The 23,055-nt window shown below is 45.5% G+C and overlaps 1 protein-coding gene across 2 annotated transcripts in view; it reads left to right on the forward strand.

Annotated features, from left to right (window-relative positions):
- Positions 1–18,846: 18,846 nt before the first annotated feature.
- RPS6KA6 (ribosomal protein S6 kinase A6) overlaps positions 18,847–23,055 on the forward strand; it is a 43,004-nt gene continuing 38,795 nt past the window's right edge. For both annotated transcript variants that reach the window (XM_074915448.1, XM_074915449.1), the window contains exon 1: positions 18,847–19,081. In XM_074915448.1, the coding sequence (XP_074771549.1) occupies positions 19,001–19,081 (81 nt within the window). In that variant the 5' untranslated portion in view covers positions 18,847–19,000. The remainder of the gene's footprint in view (positions 19,082–23,055) is intronic.

Genomic DNA, 23,055 nt, shown 5'->3' on the forward strand with positions numbered 1-23,055 from the left:
CAGCCTTGGGAAAACAACATAACCTCTACGGGAGTTTTGTAGCAACTAAGACCCTGTATTTACTTCAGATCATTCCTTGTAAGGAGTTTCTCTTCGTTGGGAATAGAGCTGGGCTGTGCTGGGGAGGGACACGGCGCTGCAATGCCCGTCCGTGGGGGTCAGGGAGGGGAAAGATGCTGTAAGAGAGTGACTGTTTATTTTAAATTAATTATTTTGATATCTTTTCTTTAAATATTCTTCAAGAATATTTTAAATTAATTCTTTATTACTTTACGGAGAGGCTTTTCAGAATTACATGCAGAACTTGCATATAACCCTCTGTCCTGGGAACATTTCTGAAATATTCTCCCTTTCCAGAACAGGAATTTCTATCTAACAAAACCAGCACTAACAGCTCAGGCTAATTCGGGTGAACCGTTAATGCTGAAGTGTTTCTAAGTTATTTTAAAGATAAATATGAGCTCTCTGCTGTTAATCATGATACCGCTTCTTAGCACTTAACTCCAGAGCTAAATACTGTGGCCTCTGACTTCAGCAATCCAGGCGATCGGTTTGACACACTGATGGCAGCCTGGCAAAAAATTATTAGTGCTGATTACTGTTTGCTTTTTGAGCAAATGTAGGTGATGAAAATAATACCACAGTTGTCCTGAAGAGCTTACAGCGTGCTACCACGACTGAGGGAAAGAATTTGAATGTTATTTCCAGACCAGGAGTAGAGAAAGAAAAATAGCTGCAAGAAATCCTACGTAAAATAGCTTTGGCGCCTGGCTGCTGCCCTCCCAGGCTTGGCACCAGCCCGTGGGCATGTCCAGGACTGAAAAACTTCTGTAACTGCCCCGCTCCAGACACGGGCGCACAGCCAAGGTTTTGCCCCGTCGCAGGTTTATTCCAGACTGTTTTTGTTCTGCAGGCTGCCAGATGGCAGTGTAGCCACGTCCAGACCTACAGCCGCACGCCTGCTCACCTGATGCTTTGCTTTTGAGCTGCAGATCTGTATAAATTGGATTGCTAATCAAATCCTGTATGCTCTGAAGTCCACTGAACTCATCCAAAACTTGGAGCTAAGGCCACATCCAGCTTCTGAAATGATGGCTGCAGAGGAGGAGGTTAAAGTAACAGAAGCAGATGAATGCAGAGGAAGTAAATCTGACACTAAAGATTTAGTAACAAATTTATGGTGACACTGAACTTGGATGTTTTGGGGAAAAAACCCCAAGCGGGGATGGTGGCTGTAGCTGCATTGCCACCTGGTGGCGAAAAGCCCCAGTCATTGGGGAAAAAATGCCTGACAATGTCCTCACACCCCCTATTTCAGAATGAACAACTATTTTTATCTAATTGAAAAATAAATCTAATATTAAAATAAGGAATTTGGTATTTAGTAATGAGGACATTGAGACCAGGCTCAATGTGCAGCCTTAACTCCACACTTTTAGTTATGAAAATCACACTGACGCGTGTGTGCGTAAAGGAATAAAGTCAGAAAAGTTTGATACGCAGTTCTGTATCCTTAATGATACTGTCAGATTTGACTTTCTTTATAATTTTTGATAAAATGATCTGTAGAAGTTGAACCAGTGCATTAAACTAACCAGCTAGTCATAAACTTGTTTGCTTTTCTGTGAATTCAGTGCTGTGCAGAAATAATGATGAAGTAAGATTTTGAGATAATATCGAAAGAGACTCGACGTGAGTATTTTTGCTAAGCCAGTGAAGAACAATCAAGTATGTATCATGTACACTAAATTTCCTGGATCTGTTCAAACCTGAAGGAAACTGTTCCCAGAAATTAAAGTGAAGCATCCAGGGACTTGCAGCCCGGCACGGAGCCTTCCAGCCGTTTTGTATTCCCTCCTGTCTGAACGCTGTTTCTACAAGAAATGCCTGTAAGAGAACTGCTGTCAAAGAGAAGGTACAATATTGTCTGCGGTCATCTGAGGAGTCCTGCTGGGGTGTATAAAGGGCTGAAAAACTTTTATAACTGTTGGCTTCAGCCAGAGAGAAGGGTTTTTTGCCAGGTGCAAAGGGGACCGAGGGGTTGCTCTGGAAGAAGGTGACAGTCTGAACCTCTGGCCATGAAATGTTCAGGAGTGGTAAAAAGCCTCCCCAGACCCTCTTTTCTTGTGCCTGGTGTGAAGGCAGGAGGGGTGGGTCAGGTCCTGCTGCTGTGGCTGCCCCTGCCCCAGGGGAGATCCCCTCGCATCCGTCTGGGGGGGTTGTGGGGCTTTACTCTGCACCCCTCTGCTCTGACCCTGCAGACTGAATGCACGTCAGTGGTGGAAAATCATCAGCGGGCTGCATGTTCTGGTTTAGTTTCCTCCACAAGGAATTAGGTTTGGGGGTCCCAAAGCTGCTCTGTGAGATGAGGTGAGGTGCAGCAAGCTGGGGCGGCCGCTCGTCTCTGTCCTCCTGCTGCGAATGAAAACCCTCGTCTGGCCACAGGTAATGTGGGATTTATTATTTTTAACGTGGCTGAACAGAGCGTACACGGCTCTGCTGGATGTTGGGATGTCTGAGCTGTAAGAGACAGGTTTGGGCAGAGAGGACTTTAGATGTTTGTCTCATACAGCAACTTTATCCACAGCCAAAATATTCCCCACCGGACCGTCCGCAGTCTCAGCACATCCGTCTGTAGGAGCCAGCGTCCCCCACGCCCACAGGAGAGGGTCACACAGCGCACGCAAGCTGGGGACATGGAAAGATAAATAAATCTTTCATAGGGAATGATTAGAGCAGCTAAACATGAGCTATCCTGGAGCTGTTCTCCATGGGGAGCAGGAGTGAGGGGGAATAGTAATGGAAGAAAAAAAAAAGCAAACCACAGGAAAAGATTTTTCTATTTACTTGTTTTATTTTAGTGGGGAAGAAAGGAGGAGGAAAGGAGAGGTTCTTTTATTCCTGCCAAAGAAATTTGAAAATTTTCAGACTTCATCTAATCTTTTATCTGATTTTTCAGTTATTTCTTTCTTTTGCTGGAAATCTGGAACAATCATAGACTGCATCAAATTTTTCACTAAACAAACAGCTGAAGTTTTTTTTGAAAGAAAAATTTTCACTAGCCCCAATCTTCCCACAAGAGTCTCCTGTTCAATGTGAAATTTTCAACTAACGATCTGTTAGCTCTCCCTTCAGAAGGGTTCTGGGTACAGCGGACCTCATGCTGCGGTGATGGGGACAGGAAAGGATCTCACCTACTGACACTTGCTTGAACCAGCCCTGCCTTTTGGTCTGGAAAGCCTTAAAAACAAGACTGCAGTGTTGCTGTTTGGGCCCGAGGCCAGCAGTGTCACCTGCCCGCTCCCGCGGGGAACCGGCCGTGCAGGGCGAGCGGAGGAGCTCCGGGTGAAGCCCCGTCTCGGGCACCCAACATAAGAGAATCAAACATCAGGTGATTGTTCTCCCCACTCTGCTGGTTCCTTGTTTCTCCCGTGTCACTTAATTAAATAATTACCCAACAAACCCCTCCGTCGTTCACTGTTTCCAGGCTTCTGTCCCCGCAGCAGCCAGGCCGGGCACCCCCCGCAGTCCCTCGCCACCCGTGGATGGTTCCCAGCTCTGCCGAGGCAGGAGGGACACAAGGGCAGAGCTCTCCTGCGCCCTTCGAAACCCCAAAGAAAAGCCCCCGCAGCAGGGAAGGGTCGTTGCTTTTGTGTTTGCAGCGGGAGCCTCTGCCAGGGCTGAGCCTCTCCCCAGGTCGGGGATGGGCCTGGGGGATTAACAGGGAGGGGTGTGCAGACCCCCAGAGGGGAGCCTGTGGGGAACCCCCTCCCCAAGCAGCTTCTTCATTTCAAATCAGAACATGTTTCCTTTTCTCCTTAAGCTGAGTTTACTTTCAAATAGCCAAAGCCCCTATTTAAATCCTTTCTTGCTGGCCTGAGGCTTCTAGACTGCTCCGGTTTGTAAGAGAGCAGGCGGTGGCAGCTCTGCCTCCCGTGGGCTTGTCTCACCCTCCCAGGTGACCACTTGGTTCAGAAAACCAAGGCTGTGGCTGGGTAACGGGTGCTTCTTTCCCCTCGTTATTTCACAAGTGATGCCAGTGTGAGCTTCTTCCCCAGAAGCATCTTTTCTCCCCCCGGCGGGCGCTGGGTCCCCAGGTAGCCCCGGGGGCAGAGGAGCCACCAGCCCCCGTGGCAGCTCCCAGGGCTCCCTCCGGGGGAGGACAGAGGGGCGAGAGCAAGGCCAGTGGGGAAAAAGGTAGCGAAGGCTGAAGGGAGAGGGAATATGGACTGAATAAGGGGAAGAAAGGAGAAGTAGAACAAAGCATGAAAGATGAGAAAGATGGTGAGAGGAGGTGGAGATCAACGGGGGGGGGGGGGGGGGGGAGAACAAAAACCCGATGGAAGCACTTGGAACAGAGGAGAATTGGAGAATTTAAAATGAATTTTTAAAAAAAGACAATGAGCAAGTGAAACCCCATCATAGATGGACAGAGCCTGTAGCAGGAGAGTAGCAACTGCACCAGGAGGCCACATCTCAGGATGGCCAAGTCCTTAACATGGCACCTGCGAGCAGATGCCGCCGCGCGCAGCAGAGCGCCGTGCCACGCAGGTACACCCATACAGGCACCAGTTAACTCCCTTGTCTTTAATATTCTGTTAATGCTGTCACGCTGTAATAGTTGCAAACCCATTGCAACCAAAATCCCTTAGACCTTATTTCCAATAATAGTAAGTAAATGGCTCACTGTGATCTGAACTATAAACAGATTTCATGATTTCTGCCAGAAATGTAATATTGAATTATTTCTTTATGCCCACATGTCTTTCCTGGTTTTCTTAATTCTGCCAAATATTTAGCTCAGCAATCTCTCCTCTCAGCAACCCACACTCTCCTAGCTACATAATCCCATTTTTGGACCATTATTTAAAATTTCAGCTTTTCTACAGAGCTGGCCAAAGAAGCAAAACTGATCTGAGAGGCATAAAACAAATGAACGTGTTCCGCTCTTGTTTGTGGATCAGGTTATTCGCTCCTCACATGAAATCTGGAGTGCCAAGCTGTGGGGTTTGGCCCCAGCCAAGGACCCCTGGGGGAGCCCGGCCCTCCCGACCCCACAGACCCCTGGCACAGGGTCCTTGTTTTAACCCTTTGTGGGGTGAGTCCCCCCTGAGTGTGCCTTGTGCCTCCCCGTTGAGCTCAGGGCCACGACAAGAGGATGGATACATTTTTCGCAGGCTCTGTGATCACATTTCAAAAATAGATGGTTTTCTGAGTTTCATTTTTTTAAAACATTAATTTATCTAAAATTTCTTCTTATAAAACCATGAGTGCTTGGCTGGAAATGTCCTTTCTCGCTGCCATCAGAGGGCTAGGAGCTCGCTCGATGCCTGCTATGATCTGTTCCCTCATCAGGAAACAGGACGCACATACATGACGATTTTCAGAGTATGTGTCGCTTATTTCTGAATGACACGTAGAAAAAAACTGAGAAAATAAGCCCTGCTCAGCAATCAGCTAATAAAAACCCCCAATTTTGTGCCAACGCTCAAAGAGCCATATCACCTTTGTATATTGTGTTTCAATTATTTTTGCCCCCTTTAAATCAACTTTCAGCTGAAGAAGCCATCTCAGATAACAGGTTTTCAGGCACTGGCTGGAGCTGCTGCTCCGTGTCCCGGGATGTCCTGCCGCAGGGGGGAGCAGGAGCGGCTGGGGCTGACGGGGCCGATCCCCCGCCGTGCTCCTACACGGGATGGGGACGGGGACAGGGATGGGGACAGAGACAGGGACGGGCGGCATCGCCGACTGCTCGCTGCTCCCACGCTGAAGCAATGTGTTGATTCATTCTGTAATTGATTTGGGCAACTCGAGGCAATCGGTTTCCAAGATACCACATCCTTCAGATATTTAAAAAATCATAACTCTGGCAGTATATTATATTTAAATGTCGATGTATAATGTGTGTGTGTATCTATATATACACACTCATAGGTCTCTGTGTGAATTGAAAATGTAGCGATGGGCAGGGAAGTGCGTGTAGCTGTTGCATCTCACCCGAAGAGGCTGCTGGCGGTTGGTTCAGTGGGTGGCCCCTCTCTGAGTCACCGCGCAGTCAATAGCTCAGCACGGCCTTAGAGGCTCCCGTTGCCTCTGCTGCGCTGGGGGTTTCAGCAGAGCTCCAATTAACATCTGACCACGTGCAGATATTAAAGAGCGATTTCAGGTTTTTCTCTGAAATACAGGGGCAGCGGCCAGTTCCAGCTCAGCGAGGTGCATTTTGTTTGCTGTTTCTGCGGTTCCTCGCTGTCGCCTCCCCACCTCCATGCTAGCCAGCAGCCGCCTTTCAGCGGTGAACGTTTGGCTTCCTATAGGAAAGACATTTCTAAAGAAGAGAGAGGAAGCTCTGCCGTCATCTCCCTCTGGCTTGCCAACAAAAGATTTGTTTAAATATTGGTGAAACTGGTTGAATATTATGACTCCCCGGAGCTGCACACACATCTTTGTGAGCTTTGCTTTTTAATGTGTGAAAACTTGTGTACGTGGAGGAAGAGGGGGAAGCGCTGAAGCAGGCAGGAGGGGAGGGGATACTCTGGCAGGTGAACGGGGATGGGGACACACAGGTCACCCCGTCTTGGACTGGCTCTGCAGGTGCAGCGCAGCGCCGGGCAGGAACGAGGGGAAGTGCCCAGAAAGGCAGATCCCAGACTCCCTGCTGCGGGCTTCTAGAGCAAGAGCAACACTTATTTAAATCTTGAGGTCTGGCAAGAGCCAGACTCAGGCAATGCAGAATTTTGCCTTGTTTTGTGGCCAAGACAAGATGTAAAATATAAGAACAGAGATAAAGCAGAGACTTAGATGTGTGTCCTCCCAGGTCTGTGACCATCACCATTTGGATTTGAATTTAAAGTCGGGATCCACGATCACCCAAATCCTCCTTTCATCCGTCTCTTGGGCATAGGTAGCAGCAGGAGACCACAGAGGAACTGTAGGGGTACAGGATGGAAACACTTGGAACTACAGGTAATAGAGATTAAACTGATAGACAAAATGTCAGGGCGGGTACATAACGGAGAAGGATAAGCCTGTAAAGCAAGGACAACCTGTGAGAGAGGGTCACAACCCCACCAGACGCCAGAGACAAACCTACAGGTCTTGGCGGGGGGGGAGGAACGGAAGAGGAGCAGGGAATGGGGCCCAAACCACAACAGCCTCCTCATCGGGGTGCGAGGGGGGCTGCTCTTGGTGGATCAAATCAGAAATAGGGGTGGAGGAGTCATCCTGGACTGCCCCGGGTCGGCTTGGCCCAGGTTCAGGAGGAACAGACTTCTCGGTACGCGCCCCGGTGCGGTATGTGTGCTGCACGCCGCCTTGACGATGCTGCCCGTAGGTGTAGCAGTGGGATGGAATGACGGCTGATTTTTGGCTCGATAAGGAAAAAATAAAAGCCAACCTTTTTTTGTTTGGTTATATCCTCGCTATAAGGTACCTACTGTGGAATTTTCACTGAAACGCTTTAGGACTGTGTTAGATGCGAAATATAAAATCTGTGGACAAAATACTAATTTATGTTAAAAGCAGTACAAATTATAAGCAGAAATTCAAATACAATCCATTAGAAAATTTCCTGCTCAAGAGGTTTTAAAGGCTCTTTTTACCCTTATCTAGCACTAACATTGAGTTACTTATTATTTTTCATGCCCTAAAAATTTCACAATGACGAGTATTTTTGCTAGAAGTATTGCTTAGTTCGAGGAAAAAGATCTTGAACTGATTGAACTCATGCTCTGAAATAAACTGACTCACTCCAGTTTTCTCTAGCCAAGATCTGACCTGATAACTTTAATTTACATTTTTTTGAGGTGTCTCCTTCAACTGGTTAGTCATTTAAAATATAACTACGGGGTTATAAATGTGCATTTTCTTATTCGTAGTAAAAGGAGGGGATTGCATGCCTGAGTGGCTCTTGGAAGAACCATCCGGCACCGGTGGAGCCGGCATCGTGCCGTGCTGGTGGGAAGCGATTCCAACCATTTCCAGCTCAGCCCTTGGCTGTAGCTGACCCTTCTCAGATGCTCTTTCGGAGAGATTTCTGAATGTGCTGCACTGGATTATAATAACCCACGTGTACGACTGGAGCTCCCCGAGGAGTTTGAATCTCTCCGGAAATCTGAAAGATGACGCAAAGAGGTTTTCGCAGCTCTCTATGAAATGGATGCCAGCTGAAAGATGGACAGTCTGGAGGCAAAACAGCCGGTTCCGTAGCACTCGATGTGCTTAATAATTTTCAGCAGACTCGAGAAGAAATTAAAACACAAAATTGAGAAGCACTGCGCTCCTATGGAGATAAAACAGAAGGAAGATGTTTTTAAATAGAGAGTGGGATGAGGATAAAAACAAAGAAGCGTCAGGGCTGCATTAGGGCTGATCAACCTGCTTGTCACTTGGGGGGTTAAGGACCCCGGTAAAACCTCAGACCATGATTTCCTGCTCAAAAACATTTTGAGGGAGGAGGGACTGAGATTCTGGGGGGGTGTGTCGATAGAAAATAACTCAGTAAGTGGATATTTCAATAATGTCGAAATGAAATGCGTTAGCAGTTGTTTTGGCAGGTGCTTTTCAAAAGAACCCCCATCCTGTGCAGATTACTCACCCGCTCCGAGGCCGGGCTGTTTGGTTGTGCTCAGCAGCCAAGGTGTTTTGTAGGTGAGCTCTCTTTTTTTTCCAACTGTATAGAGTATAATGAAATGGAGGTGTCACTTTGACATGCCAACAGCATTAGAAAAGCACTCTCAGAGTCTCAAAACAACTTTGGAAGAAGGCAGAACTGCGGGGTTGAAGTTAAACAAACAAGCAGACAAACAAGGAATGACAATTTTCCTTCCCCCTGAGCTTTCCTCAGCTATCAGTGGGTTAAGCAGCTCTATCAGTGTGACACGAGGGGTGTCAGAAGGAAATGCTGAGCACTCAAGGCAATGTTTTATGGAGGAAAAAATCTTTCAGGGAGAAAATATTTACAGCAAAACGTTCTCCTGCACAGAGAGATGATGCGACGTGTTTACCCCACTGAAATCGAATCTAACTTTCTGATGGGACCTGGGCACTGTGGGAGTCTTGTGCTGGTTCTGAGCTCAGATAAGCATCCTCCTTGCTCAGAAAAAATGCCATCTCTCAGTATTAAATGGGTACATAGTTTCATTTGTAGCTTTAAATACAGCTAGAATAATTTCTGAGGGAAAACATCTTCCATCTAGCAAGCTGAAGAAGAAATATTAATAGCTGGATGTAAAATGTCTATAAAAACATAAAAAACTTTATACCTGTCTCATAAAAATGCACTAAGCGATGAGGACTTTGTCATAACAGAATAAATACGTTACTTCTGTTGCTGCAAGCTTAATAATTATGCTTAATCACCCATTGTTTGGTGATTCAAAATTTAGAAGGGTGTTTTGATTTAAATTTTTAAGAGTTCTCAGAGTTCACGTGCTTTAGAAAAGCACCATCGGAAGGCAGTTGTGGTGCTCTAAAATACACAGTTTAGCACTAAATTTGAAGCTGCAGAGCTGCTCACCCAGCCACATGCTGCCTGAAGCCCTCACTGCTGAGCTCAGTGACAATTTTAGCTTTCATTTAACAAGGCTGACTTCTTCCTTTGAGTTGGTTTGAACTTCAGCCCTTTATCATCTGCCTCTGTTTATGTGCATTTATACATACTTTCAACTTTTAAAATTAATATTTCAATGTGAATATCTAAAGTATTTTAATTCTGACTATCTCTTTCAACAGTTCCTGTAATTACAAGGTACGTCATTCATTTTAGATTTAAATATGCTTCCTTCCCACACAAACCCAGCATTATTTCTTTTTTTCTTTATATTACTGAGAGCATATTTTAAAAGTTTTTTTTTTTTTTTTTTATATTAAGAAATCAGATTCTTCTTTTTCTAAGAGTCCTGCCCTGGTGCTTTTTGATGTCCTTCCACACTAGATTGTGTTGGTTGCAGGAAAAAATATCAAGGGCTCCTCCTCCTCCTTTTATGAGAGAAAGGTGGATGCTCAGAATTACAAGTTTAGAAAAAAACCAACCACTGTTTAATGAAAGTAGCACTTTATATCCCCAGCTGTAAGAATACACTGGGGGTTCTAATCTCCAGGGTATTCAGCATCTGTGCAGTTACGTGATGGGTTCGGGATCAGCTGAGCTACGTTTGTGGCTCAGAAGAGGGAAGGTGCAAAACCAGCCCTAGAGCACTTTCCAGGGGTGCAGCACAGAGTCTTAGACTGAGGGGTTTATTGGTGCACAAAAGGAAGTTCATTATGTATTACCTACACTGCTGGGATAGGAACGAGCCTGCTTCTGAACTTACCCAAACTTTAAAGAGAAACAGCACTGCCAGGTCACTGCTGTGAAATTTCATTTTGATGCAGCCTTTGCCTTTTCCCCTTTCCCACAAAGACTGGCCGGGTAGCAGCAGCGAGGCTCTAGATCTGGCTCCTTTCTGCTGTGTCCTTTAAAGTCTTCTTGTATCAGCTGTGAGGCTCAGTTCTCATTTGCTTAAACTCGGTGAAACACCAACTGTTGAAATGTTGTAAACTTACACAGGCTGGAGCTGACCTTTCGTAGCTTCAGTAAGGTTTTCAAGGTACCCCCTACCAGAGTTGTTCTTGCTGTTACCAGAAGATTTTTTTATTGTTTACTGTGCAGTGGTCTGCTGATGTTCTGGTTTGCTGGGTAATAGCCATTCTTTAAAAGTCTGACCTCATTCTATTAGATGCTTCCTCCGCTGAGTGCTCTCATTTCTCACTGAAGCCAATACACAACATTTACTAAAAAAACCTCCCATTAAAGGCGGTGAGAATCTGCCTCTCAGATGGCCTGGACTGTATTTTTTCCTTATCATTAAGAAGTCTGTTCGTCTGTCATTTTTTACCGCTCTCATCTGTTCTGCCATGGCTACTGATCGATGCCTGTGACAGCTCATCATTAAAAGGAGAAGCAGCTCTTTCAGTGTCAAAGTCAACTTGTTGAAAACTCTTCACAATCGCTTGTCCTCACAGATTTATGGCAAATGAGAAAATATTACAAGGAACTGGGAACAGTCGCAAGTAATGTCCTTTCTCAACTTGGCATTCAGCTGCCCCATGACCACTGCCTTTTATTAAAGCAGCAGAAGAAACAAGATAATGAAATGAACTGCGGAGCATTTTGTGGCATTTCCCTGTATGGAAGATACTGTTTAAAGATAAATTGCCATTGTAATTGCTGCTGCACGTTTGCCCTGGGAAAGCACGACGTGACTGGGATAAATAGTTTTGACTTTGCTGGTAGTGCTGCGTTACCAGATAGCACTGCCAGGACTGTGCAGTCAACTCCTGCAGTTAAATGAGCAAGACAATTAATAAGCTGTTTGGAGAGATGGTACGTAGAGACCCTGTATTTAACAGGCGTGCGTAAAGGCGACTGAGAGTAATGTGAGGTAGAGGCATGCTTCAAAGCCAAACTTGCATCGTTCCTTCATCTTTTAAACAAACCAATTTGTGACTGTAAAGGCTTCTCAGTCTGACATCCAGCCTAGTATAGAGTTTCAAGTAAGTTCTAGTCACTTACCTGCTCATTTGCATACAATGCTGTTATTGCTCTAATTGTTTCTATTCTTGTATGTTTGGGATGTAAAAATGCAGTAAATCCATTATGCAGGAAAAGAAAAGGAAAGTAGTTGAGATGATTATTCTGTTATCAGTCATGACTAAGATGAAGAGAGATATACTAGCAAGACATTGTTCCTAAAATAGAGATCTTGCAAACAAGAAATGTCAGTCAAATGAAGTTTAAATTAAATTCCTGATAGCAATTACTTACAGAATGATCATGCTCCCATTGAAATTATTATGAATATTGTCACCATTTTTAATGGAAAAAGAAGTTGGGCTTCAGATACTGCTTCAGATTTCGGATTGTCCTCCTCAGCTTTTACCACGTGCTCATATCCTGCTGAACCCAAAGTCACGCTGCTACGAAATGCATACTTGGCTGACTGGTGGCTTTAAGCAAGACTCCTTGCACAGGATAGTATGAAAACGAGTTAAACTGAGAAATAGGCACTTGCAGGAAGTATTGAATGGCCACAAACAAGTGACCTCACTGGGAGGAGAACTGATGAAGTGAAGAAATGTGATGTGCGTTCCAAATAAAGAACTGATGAGTCAAGTTGTGCCCCAATTGGAACAAAAGCAAAGTCAAGACGGCTTGAAAATAACCTTGATAATAGTGGAGAAGAAATAGCACTCAATTCAAGTTATGTTGACCCCAGAAGCTACGAGAACAGCAGTGGGTTGGGAAGGTACATCGATTTCTCTTCCTCCAGGACTGGAGATTCTTTAAGTACTATTGCTACAGCAATTATCTGAAGACCTAAACTACTATTACCAAAGTGGTATTCAGCGACCTACTCTCTATTCCCAATAATGTATCTATTACTCATGCAGTCAAGTCTTTTTGTTCCACAATAAGGAGAAAACAATTTCTAAATATATTATTTTAAATCAGTATCTTCATACTGCAAGACACAAACAGCTACCACTGAATTATTTCTGACAGCTACTAAGTCCCTATTTAATCTTCCAGGTTGAGACATTTTTCTAAGCATGGCTCAGTAGGAAGCTAATTATAATCTTCCAAAATGGGAAGAATTTTCACCTGAGATGATTAGGATACTGGTTTGAGGCATGATATGTGGGCTCCTAGCTAAAGTTAGGAACTGGCAACATCTTTGGCTCTGTATCATTTCAGAAGTAACACCCTCTGCTGTCACAAAAACTTCCCTGGAGATTGAGATCATGATGATTTTGGATGCAATCAATTCCTTAAGTATTCATCATTGTTGATACATCTGAACATTGGAACATCATGGTGGTTTATTCTGTGCTCTGAGGCAAAATTCACTGTGAATCCAAGTTGAATTTTTCAGACTTGGTTTCAGCTTCAAGGATTAAATAGGTTTGAAGAAATATAATGAAGCAAGTTTTAGAAAAATAGAGAAGTATGTGAGATTAATTTTAAAAAAAAAGAATCAAGTGCTTGTGGTAGATTTGCCATCTGTTGGTGTACGCACACTGCTGCAGCAACTTATTTCAGTATTTAATTACGTTTTCTGACCTGCATTTGGCTCAGCTAACCTTAAGAGTTTATGTAGAGAAATATAGTTGCTTAAGTTTTCTTCAGTAGTCTTTGGAAAGAGCTGAATTACCAAAGAAATTCTTGTTGGTGATTACTTAGAATGAGGTTTGATAAAGCTGGGCCTTTGGGTTTTTACTGTAAGTCATTACGTAGAGGCTGGAGTATTTCCCGTGGTTCTCTGATGGCTTTTCTAAGCACAGACTCCAAAACTGTACTCAAAGCCCGAGGATCCGTCTCTCCGCAGTGCTACTCGTGGATGTAAAACAAACTCCCTCCTTCCTCGATCCCTGCTTGTGTATCCAGTCCTCGTGGTAGGCCTGTAATTTCCTGAGTCACTTGTCATTTCCCAAAGGACTTTGAGAGCTAATGACTGCTCATTACTTCCCTTTCTCTTTGCAATTTGTGCATGTTATTAGTAGTTATTTTATATTTACTTCCAAATCGCGAGTGAAAATGTGTACAGAGAAACTGGAATTTCCCCACCCTTCATTTATGAGTGACTAAACAGCCCAGGAATCTTCAGCCTGGGAAGCAGAGCAGAGCGCGGTAGGATGGTGGAGGTGGGATATATACCATGCATAAAATCACCAACGATGTGGAGACGGTGATTAATCACTCTCCTTTACAATATAAGGGTAGGGAACATCAGATGAAACTAAGCAGTAGGCTCAGAGCGAGTTACTTTTGTAATAAGGCTTGGTTGTGGAACTTGTTGTGAGATGTTACGGTTGCTGAAAATGTAGATATTCGAGAAGGTTGGGCAAACTGATAGAAGAAATGTCCATCGAGACTGTTCCCTGCAAGATACCACCCTTGGCTCATGAAACCCGAATAGCTGGAGGCTGAAAACAAATTCTGGATTACTCTTAGCTACTGCTTCCTCTGTTTGTATTTTCTGTCTGGCATCTGCTTTCTTGGCCAGCGCTGCAGATGAGATATTGGATCTTTAATTTGACTGTACGTAGCGTTCTGTTTGATGCTATATCATAGGACTTCTGAGATGTGTCAGCTGGCTGGTTTGTAGCATTTGCTTGGATTTGGGGGGAAAAAATGGTATTGTAGGACATTGGAATTCAAAATGCATTTTGAAATGGAGAACTGAAAAGTTTAATGTGAAAAAAAGTTTAGATAAGCATCAAAAAAAATCTAGTAGGATCCTCATTCACTGTGCCTATCTGCAGTGTTCATCGCCTACTGTCAAAGCAATGTGATCAGCAGAGAAAAATTCATTGTATTTTCCATATGGATGAGATATTTCTTTAGCTCATTTTGGACAAACGTGGCAAAATTTGTTGCTAAGTTTGTCCTGTGGTTCTAAAATAGCCTGAAAGAAAAGTGTTTGCTTTGATGGTGAGAATGAAATCGTGAGTATCAAGGATCTTTCTTAAGGTGTTGATCTAGGAGCATCGTCTCAAATTGGTTTCCCTTTTTATCCATAAGTGAGCTTTTAAAAACTTGCTACAAAAGTACGAAAGACATAGATGGAAAAATATAATCATAAAGCTGAAGCAGGGATTCAGTAAAGGGCCTCTTCATTTGCACTTCACACATTCAGCATAACCATAACTGAGCAGAGAAGTGGTTCTTGCTGTTCCCTCACATGACTTCTCTTGCTTTTGTGGTGTGGGGCAAAGCACACAATAAACTGTTTAATAATATTGAACTGTTTATAAGGTATCTTACAGCACATAGCTGTAAATACACACACATACACGAGCTCAGCTCTATTCGCATTTTTTAAATACCGGTATACACAGGTGGGGTATGGACTCTCACGTTTCTATTTCATATTCAGACAGTATTGACTGAAGATTTTGTCATGGTACTCTTCCATAACTTAATCCAAATACATATAGATGTTTGGTATTGTGATATTAGTTTCTAAAATTGTGAAAATCTTCCTGTAATGTTTATCTTATTAGGACCAGAGCAATTTACACTGTGTGTAGAGGATCTCCACAGGTTAATAGCCACAACCGTGCCTCTGAACTTGTCTTACATCCATGTGGGAGCACACCCTCCAGAGCACCTCACCCTCCGCGTGCCTCCTCTGAAACAATTCTGGCATAGACACAAGCGTGTAACTATACATTTTTGATTCATCAGGACAGTTCTTTTTCCTTCTCGTATGAGAACAAGTCACGCTAACAGAAGCATGCTTTGTACCCACGTAAATTCATCTACACAATAGGAAAGAGTTGTACTGCTCTGACTGTGCAAGTGTTGTTCAGCCGTATTGTACAAAAGATTAAAGGTGAAATGATGATGAACTTGAACAAAATTGCCCTTGGAAATTAACTCTATCGCCCCCCCAAACCACCTTCACAATCAATACTAGAGTTCACAGTCTGCCTTGAACTGAATCTACAAAAGCTAAATTTGTACCTGTTCCCTTTCAGGGGCTTTACCATCACGGTCAAAACAGAATAAAAACATCAGTCTCGGCTTGGGCAGTTTCCTCAAACTTTGCTCTTTGTATAGTTTCCTTTCTGAGATCTCTCTGAACTAGATACTGTTCACATATTCCTATATTCACACTGTTTTTTCTGCTTTGCTTTCCAGGGTGGAGCTGCGCTGTACTTGCCATGGTTAGCGTGGTTCGGATTTCAGTATCATTAACTGGGAGGAGGAGGGGAACAAAAGACACTGGCTTGATGATAATATTCTTATTTTTCCTTTCTTGAAAAACATTCTGGCTGAATCAACACAAGGTTGGCAGGATTCTTCCGAAATAATCTTGTTTAGGGACAAAATTGGTACAGATGGACAGAAAACTTCAGAGGGAAGAGAGTTCTGTAACACGCCTCTCTAAGAAAAGCCCTGCTAGGAACGACATGCCGGAAATGCGCAGGGATTTTTTTAACCTCATAAATAATCTGTTGTTCATATTTTCAAGCGTATGACTGATACTTTCAGGAAAACTGAATGAGCATACTAAGCATGGATGTTGCTAGTGGCTGCAGCCCTGAGGTCTATAAAAGGGACGACTGAGCGGTTGGAGTTCACGTTACTGACACTGAACAAACTGAATTTTGGCTGCAGATTCCTTTTATTATTATTGTTATTATTACTATTCCTTTCCTGTTAGGCTTGGTAAAAGAGCATTCTCAGCAACTTTGTGATGTCACAGATTTTAAAGTGAATAAATATTTAGAAACTGGTGACTTTGAAACCTTCATCTAATAAAAGCACCTGACAGAGGAAAAAGTGGTTACAATGTCATGCTGATCATACAGTGACCTGCTAAGGAAGATAATGGGCAGAACCTGCTGAACAAATTAAGGTATTGAAATGTAAAAAATATTCAGCTGAAAACTGCGCACCAAATGAGATCTGATATCCTCATCTGAAAACTGCACACCAAATGAGATCTGATAGCCATACAGTCATGGACACGAGATAGAAAAAGGCACAAAAAAATATCCAAATATATAATATTTAAATATTAATTTGGAACCCAAGACATGAGGCCTTGATTCTCCTAAATTAACGACTTGCTATTATATTTTTGTTGCTTTATTTCTCTGTAAAAATAATTTGGGGGGGTGTCTTGCTAAGTTTTAAATTTCAGTGACATATCATTGTGTTTTTATTGAATACCTTTTGCTTCTTTGGTTGCACAACCGAGCGTAAAAGACATTCTGAATTTACTTTTTCTTATTCAGTCATTATTTTATCTACGTATATCATAATTTCCCTTTTACAGTCTTTGATATGAATAACAATCCTAACGTCTCTGATTATTCCTTTTCTCTGAACTTCTTAAATATTACAGTGTTAAGACCTTGGGGATGCAGAACGCTTGTTTGCAGTCTCTTATTGTTTGAGGCAATAGGAAAAGTCAGACAGGGAAACGGCATCTGCAACGCAAGTTTCAGACCCAAGTTCTTGCTGAGCACTCAAGCACATTCAAAAAGTCACTTCTCACTTGATTTCCTTTATATTTAAATTAAGATCTGCCTCATGGCACTGCTCAAGTACATACATATTTAATCTCACAGAAAAGATTTGGCCATTTGGCTTCTCGTGGACAGAGGCACTGGGGTAGGTAGCTGTGTGTGAAGCAAAGGCCCATGAAGCTGGGGCTTGTCTCCTGTCGCTTCATTGCTTTAAAAGCTCCATGTTTGCACAATCCTACCGTGACAAAAATGTTTAGAAGTGACCTAGCCTAACCAGTTCTAGATTTTAAATGTCAATTCTCTCTCAATATTAAGTACCGGTAACTTTGGTCCTACATTTTCTTGCATACTTTTCATTTTCTGAAGGATGAACATTCCTGATGCACGCTCCCTGTTTCAGACCAAAGCATTTGTCTTCCATGGTTGAGTTACAGACCTTTAAAAATAGGTTTGCAGTGGAAATGCTGACATGCCAGCTGGCTGTTGCTGCAATGACACATTCACAATAGGCAACTCTCTTCAGTAGGCTGTGCGACAGGGAACTGGTAATGGTTAGCTTTGTGAAACAGGTCGCTCTAATCAAACACTACAGCAGCACAGCATCTCGCCCTATATCCTTGTTTGTACGATGACTGACTTCTGAGGGAAAAAAAAAATCAGCACGGGAAAGCATTCTGGACTATGGGGTGTACCAGCTTGTTCTCTCAGTCGTGCTAATTTCATCAAAATTATTTGGCAATTGAGAGCGGTTTGAGCGCTCCTTTGGTAGCTATATCTGAAGGGCAGGGCTTACTAGTAAGTCACGCAGAGCGTTTAAACAAAACCTCAGTGTCATCGAGGCAGTTTTCTATCTTTAAAAATACGTACTTCTGACAGAATCATCTAGTGCTTTCCAGCTCCTAAGATCAGTGATGGAGAAGTATTCTTTTTTCATCCACGGTTCTTTTTTTCTGCCCCCTCAGGTTTGGAAATGCTGTGGTGTTTCTCTCTAAAACACATGCTTGGAAACAAAGGAGTCCATCCCCTTGGTGTTTGTAACCACGGTGAAGCAGGCTGCTTCGCTCCCTTGTAGCCGTGCCCGCAGCTTATTCACGCTTTTCATCTCACCAAGAACCCAGGAGGAACCAGGCTATGGTTTCCCACTTTCCAGCCGACTATGCTGCGTATCCTGCCACCTCGCAAATTCTCAAAAACTAAACTTTTTGCTTCCCCCCCCGCTCCCTCTGTCACTTCCCCGGGAAGGGCTGCCTGCCTCCTCACCGCCGCCTCACCCAAGGGGTGCCCCTTCTTTAGGGGGGAGCTGCCCCCCAGGCGGGCCCGCCAGCACCCGTGAGGCGAATTCAAGGCCCCTGAGGGAGGGACCGCGTGTTTCTTTGTGGGCTGAGGGGACAACGGTCTCACCCCGCCGGGGGGGGGGGCCGCGCCACCGACTCCACACCCGCTCTTTTTACCCCGTCGCCGCGTTGTCACGGCCCCCGAGGCCCTCCCTCAGTTTCCCCTCAGGCGGAACGTCTCGGGGGCCGCCCGCTCCCGCCGTTCAACCGCGCTCCCTCAGGCGGGAGGGCCGCGCTCCTCCGCGGACCCGCCGGTCGGCACCCGGCCCCCCCCCGTCCCCGCTCCCCTCAGCCAGGCGCCGAGCGGACGCTACCGGCGGCGCGCGCGTCACGGCGCGTCACCCCCCCCGCCGTGCCCAGGCAGGGGATTCTCCGGCCCGCCCTGACGTCACCCCCTGCCGCGCAGGCCCCGCCCCCGCCCGCCGCCATGTTGGGGGGTGTGCGCGGGGGAGCGCAGAGCGGCGCCGCCCCCGCCGGCCGGCAGCAGCAGCAGCAGCCGCCCGAGCTCCGCCGTTGCCGCCGCCGCCGCGCTCGATGGGCGGGAGGAGGGGGCTCGCCGCGGCCGCCCGCCGCCTCTGAGCCGGCTGAGGGCCGGGGGATGCGCAGCGGCTGGCGGCGGCTGCCCGGCTAGGGAGGAGAGCCGGGACATGGTGCCGTTCGCTCCGCTGGAGGACGCGGAGGAGCCGGAGCCCTGCCACAAAATGGAGCTGTACGTGAGCGGCGGCGAGGTCAGTGTGGGGCCGGCGAGAGGAGGGAGGGGGGGGGAAGGCGGAGCTCGCCGCGGCCGGCTCCCCGCCGGCACCTGCCTCCGCGCTGCCCGGCCGCCGCCTGGGAGCGGCCGGGCCGCGGCCGGGGCTGGGGGCGGAGGGCGGGCAGACCGCAACGCCCCCGGTCTCCCCCCGCCCCTCCCCGGCTTCGCGGGTCTCTCTCCCCCCACCGCCTCGCCTCGCCTCGCTGCCCCCGGTCTCTCCGCCGCCCTCCCCCCGCCGGATCCCGGTGCTCTCGGCGGCGCCGCCGCCGCTTCCCCGCCTCCCTCGGGATCCCCCCCCTCCCCCGGCTCCTCCTCCGCCTCCCCGGCGCTGCCGCCCGGGCACCTGGCCTGCTCACGCCTCGTCCCCCCGGAGCAGCCGCGCCGGGACCGGCCTTCCCGGGAGCTCGCCCCGGCCCGTCCCGGGAAGGCGGCGGTGCCCCCGCTCCCCACCCCCCCGCTCCCCTTCAGGCGCGACCCGCAGCCCGTTCCCCGCCGCCGCGGGAGGGCCCGTCCCCGCGGGCCCCCCCCGCCGCCCCTCGGCGGCCGCTGCCGCCCGGCCCGGCCCGGCTCCGGCGCTCGGGAAGCGGCGGCGAAGGGGCGCGGGCGGCGGGGCAGCGGTTACACGTGTGGGGTGCGGGGGGAGCCAACTTCGCGGGGCAGGGTGAGGCGTGGGAAGGAGCGGGGAAGGCCGGTGCGCTTTGTGTCGCCGTCTTAACGGCCTCCGTGGCCCAGTCGTCGGTTCCCGGTTCACACCCAGCGCTGGAGGTTTGCTGTAAACTCAGTTTTAACGGCCGTAGCTCCTGTGGAAAGTTGCTTTAACTTCTGAAAATTTGATTGTGCTGATCTGGATGCGCAGCCAGGTAGGTCTTCGCTAGGAGAGATCCCTTTGCTTTCTCACTGAGTAACTTACAACGGTGATCATACACACACGCCACAGAAGGACCCAGCAGTGTGCGAACTGAGGTTTGGGTGCTTAAACCTCGTAAAGAACGAGGAATGACTTCGAGAGTGTCTTTGAGGTATTGCTTAGCGCTCTAGGTGCATCCATAACCAAGTACCGAATGCGGTTTAAGAGAAAATAAATGGCAAAACTGGTTACACTGCGTGTGCACCTCGGCAGAATGTGACCCTCAAGTGGTAAAACTTTTGCACTTTTAAATCAGAAGCGTAGGATTGCGTATCAAGTATCGTCAAGTATGACAAATAAAAGATTACACCTAGGTGTATTAGACACACAAAAGATGGTATCTAAATAAAGCTGCTTAAAACTGGTCAGACTTGCTTTCCATGATGCAGTAGGCTTTTCTTATCGTCAGTAAAAAGGTCTGTAACAAATTCATCTCCAAGCACAAAGTGCACAAAACAAGCATAGGTTAAAGTCTTGGGAAGAGTGAAAGTACATCCTTTAAAGAATCTTGAAATTTTATTCTTTGATTAAAAACTTATCCTGAATTACTGAGTGTTTTTCCTTTATAAGAATAAAGCCATGAGGTTTAAAAATTCTTAGCTTTTTTTTTTTAAATTTTTCTGTAGTCGTGTCTACAGAGTGCCACTTCCAAGTACTGTAATTACTGGACATGCATTTCTACACCATGGCTGCTACACTTTAGCACTTTAAAATATTCTAATGATCTAATAATACTTGATGCAGTCCCTGTACCAAAATATTCTAATGATCTAATAATACTTGATGCAGTCCCTGTACCTTAATATTAGAGAAATCTTAATTATGTTAGTGAAGCTACAGGTAAGGATTAAAAAGTCAGCCGAAATATTAATGCTTATTTGTTAATCTTATGGTTTGTAAAAATAGGATGCTGTAGTGAAGGTATGAAGCTTATTGAAGGTCTGAGAACTTTCTTGGCCCTGTTGGTCTGTTCTTTAATAATATTGCGGTATGTTAGTGTTATACAGCGTATTGCAGCTGAAAGCTGAACATTTGTGGTTGTTCATCTTGGTATTTTTTGGATGGATAAATGCCCCTCCACCAAGACTGGTGCCACTTTCGGAGTGCTGCATTCGTGCACAGATTTTTGCCATAAATATTATATTGGCAGTTGGCAAGAGGGGCTGGAGAGCCAGCCCTGGCTGCAGCCCAGCAAAGCTCAGACAGGTATTTCTGCTGACGGTGGTGACATTTCAGTTATCTTTGAATACTTGACTGGGCTGGGGCTAACAGAGACGTGAGCTCGGCAATGCGCTGCTGTAGGAGCCTGGTTCTGAAGTCACCCTCTAGCCCACAGAGCACAGGACAGTGGATGTCCAGCTGAAACAGCTCTCTGTTCATAACATCTGAAGGCGACTGTTTGCAGCAGTCGTTCTTTACATTGTGTTTTCCTCAAGCCCGTACATGAACTACTTACTTAACAGGGTCTGTAAATAAAACTATTTCAGTCGTGCTCTGATTAAAATGAGACATCGTGTTTGTTATGTCCGTCTTGCATTTGGCTAGCAGCGTTTGAGACTTCATTTATATCAAACCAGTTTCTTCAAGCTGCGTATGAAACTCCCAGATTACATTAACAAATGCTTGGTATTGTCATAACACTTATATTAAGTGCATCTCAGGGATGTGCAGTACTTTTCACTTGTTGGAATTCCACATTGACGTGGCTTTGGGATTTAACAAAGGCTTATTTTATGTTAAAATGAATTTTGGTTTGGTTTGGATTCTTCACTTAAGCTTAACTATATGGAATTAATTATAGCCTATAGTACTTACTACAACCTTATGTTGTCAGTCTGATAGATCTTGGTGACCTTGGCCTCACTGGAACTAGAGTCACCAGTGTTAGTGTGAAATAGTCCTGCATTTCCAAGACTAACTTGCGTTTACTGGTGCTCTTGTCCATCCGTTGTGGCACAGGAGGAAAAAAATCAGAGAAACTGTTTTCTCCAAGGAATCTGCTTGTTGACTAAATTTAGGATTGCGTTATTAGAAAGAAGTACATTTCCAGTGAAGCAGTGCTTGTGTTGACAAAGTAAAAACAGCTAGCAGGGGAAGAATGCGATCTTGAAGGTAGGAAACAATTTTTCATTCTTCAAGGCATAAAAAGAACATGAACTTTTTGAAGAAGTTTAGGACTGATTTATTTTGCCTTTTTTCACGTTGGTGGTCTTTGAAGTGCTGAGGGTTACATTTTGGATCATACACTGTGTTGTTCCTGCCTGTTCTTACATTCCTATGACAGCATCACTTGTGAAGCAGTTTTGTGACTGTGGGGATTCCCTGAGCCTAGGTAGGAAGGGTCAGTGTCACGCGGTTTAAGCTTCAAATATTCAGTGAACTTCTTTCTCCTAAATATAGGATTAATAAGTATTTTCACAGTAATAAAAGTAGGTACGAGGGTGTTGATTATAATCAACTGTTATAGGTTATTAAAATACGATTACAGTCTACAAAGAAACAGTAAAAGTTAACACTTTGTTGACCAGGCTGAATGAAATACAAAGATACTCGGGAATGAGCAGAACATAGTAACTTTGGGATTTTCTGCCCATTTAAAAGGAGTGTAATTAACAGAAGTGCTTGCTGTTTGCAATATGTGAGTATTGTGAATTGCATAAATGCGACCTCATACTGAAATATTTATTTTTGAAAGAAATACTTCAGAACTCAGTTGCTTAATTGGCTGACAGTGACAAGGAAGACGAGGCTGAAACAAAAAAGTGACTGGAAATGAAAGTATTCTGCGAGAAAACTGGGCTGCACTGAAAGTTGCTGCTTTCCAAAAGGCATGTTTGTGAGTTGAGCTTTGCTGCTATTGTACATCAACTGTTGCCCGTGCCAGTTTAAATAAATACATCTTTGATTTTGGCCAATGTTTTCAGTCCATCCTCTTAAGCATGTTCTGAGCTTGGTCTGTCAAAGGCCACTGAATTTTGTCAGTGTTAGGAGTTGCATAACTCCTTTGTGAGTAATTACTGGCAGTGACGTGGATGACTCAGCTA

This window comes from Athene noctua, chromosome 11, assembly GCF_965140245.1.
Source record: "Athene noctua chromosome 11, bAthNoc1.hap1.1, whole genome shotgun sequence".
In the NCBI taxonomy this organism is placed as follows: domain Eukaryota; kingdom Metazoa; phylum Chordata; class Aves; order Strigiformes; family Strigidae; genus Athene; species Athene noctua.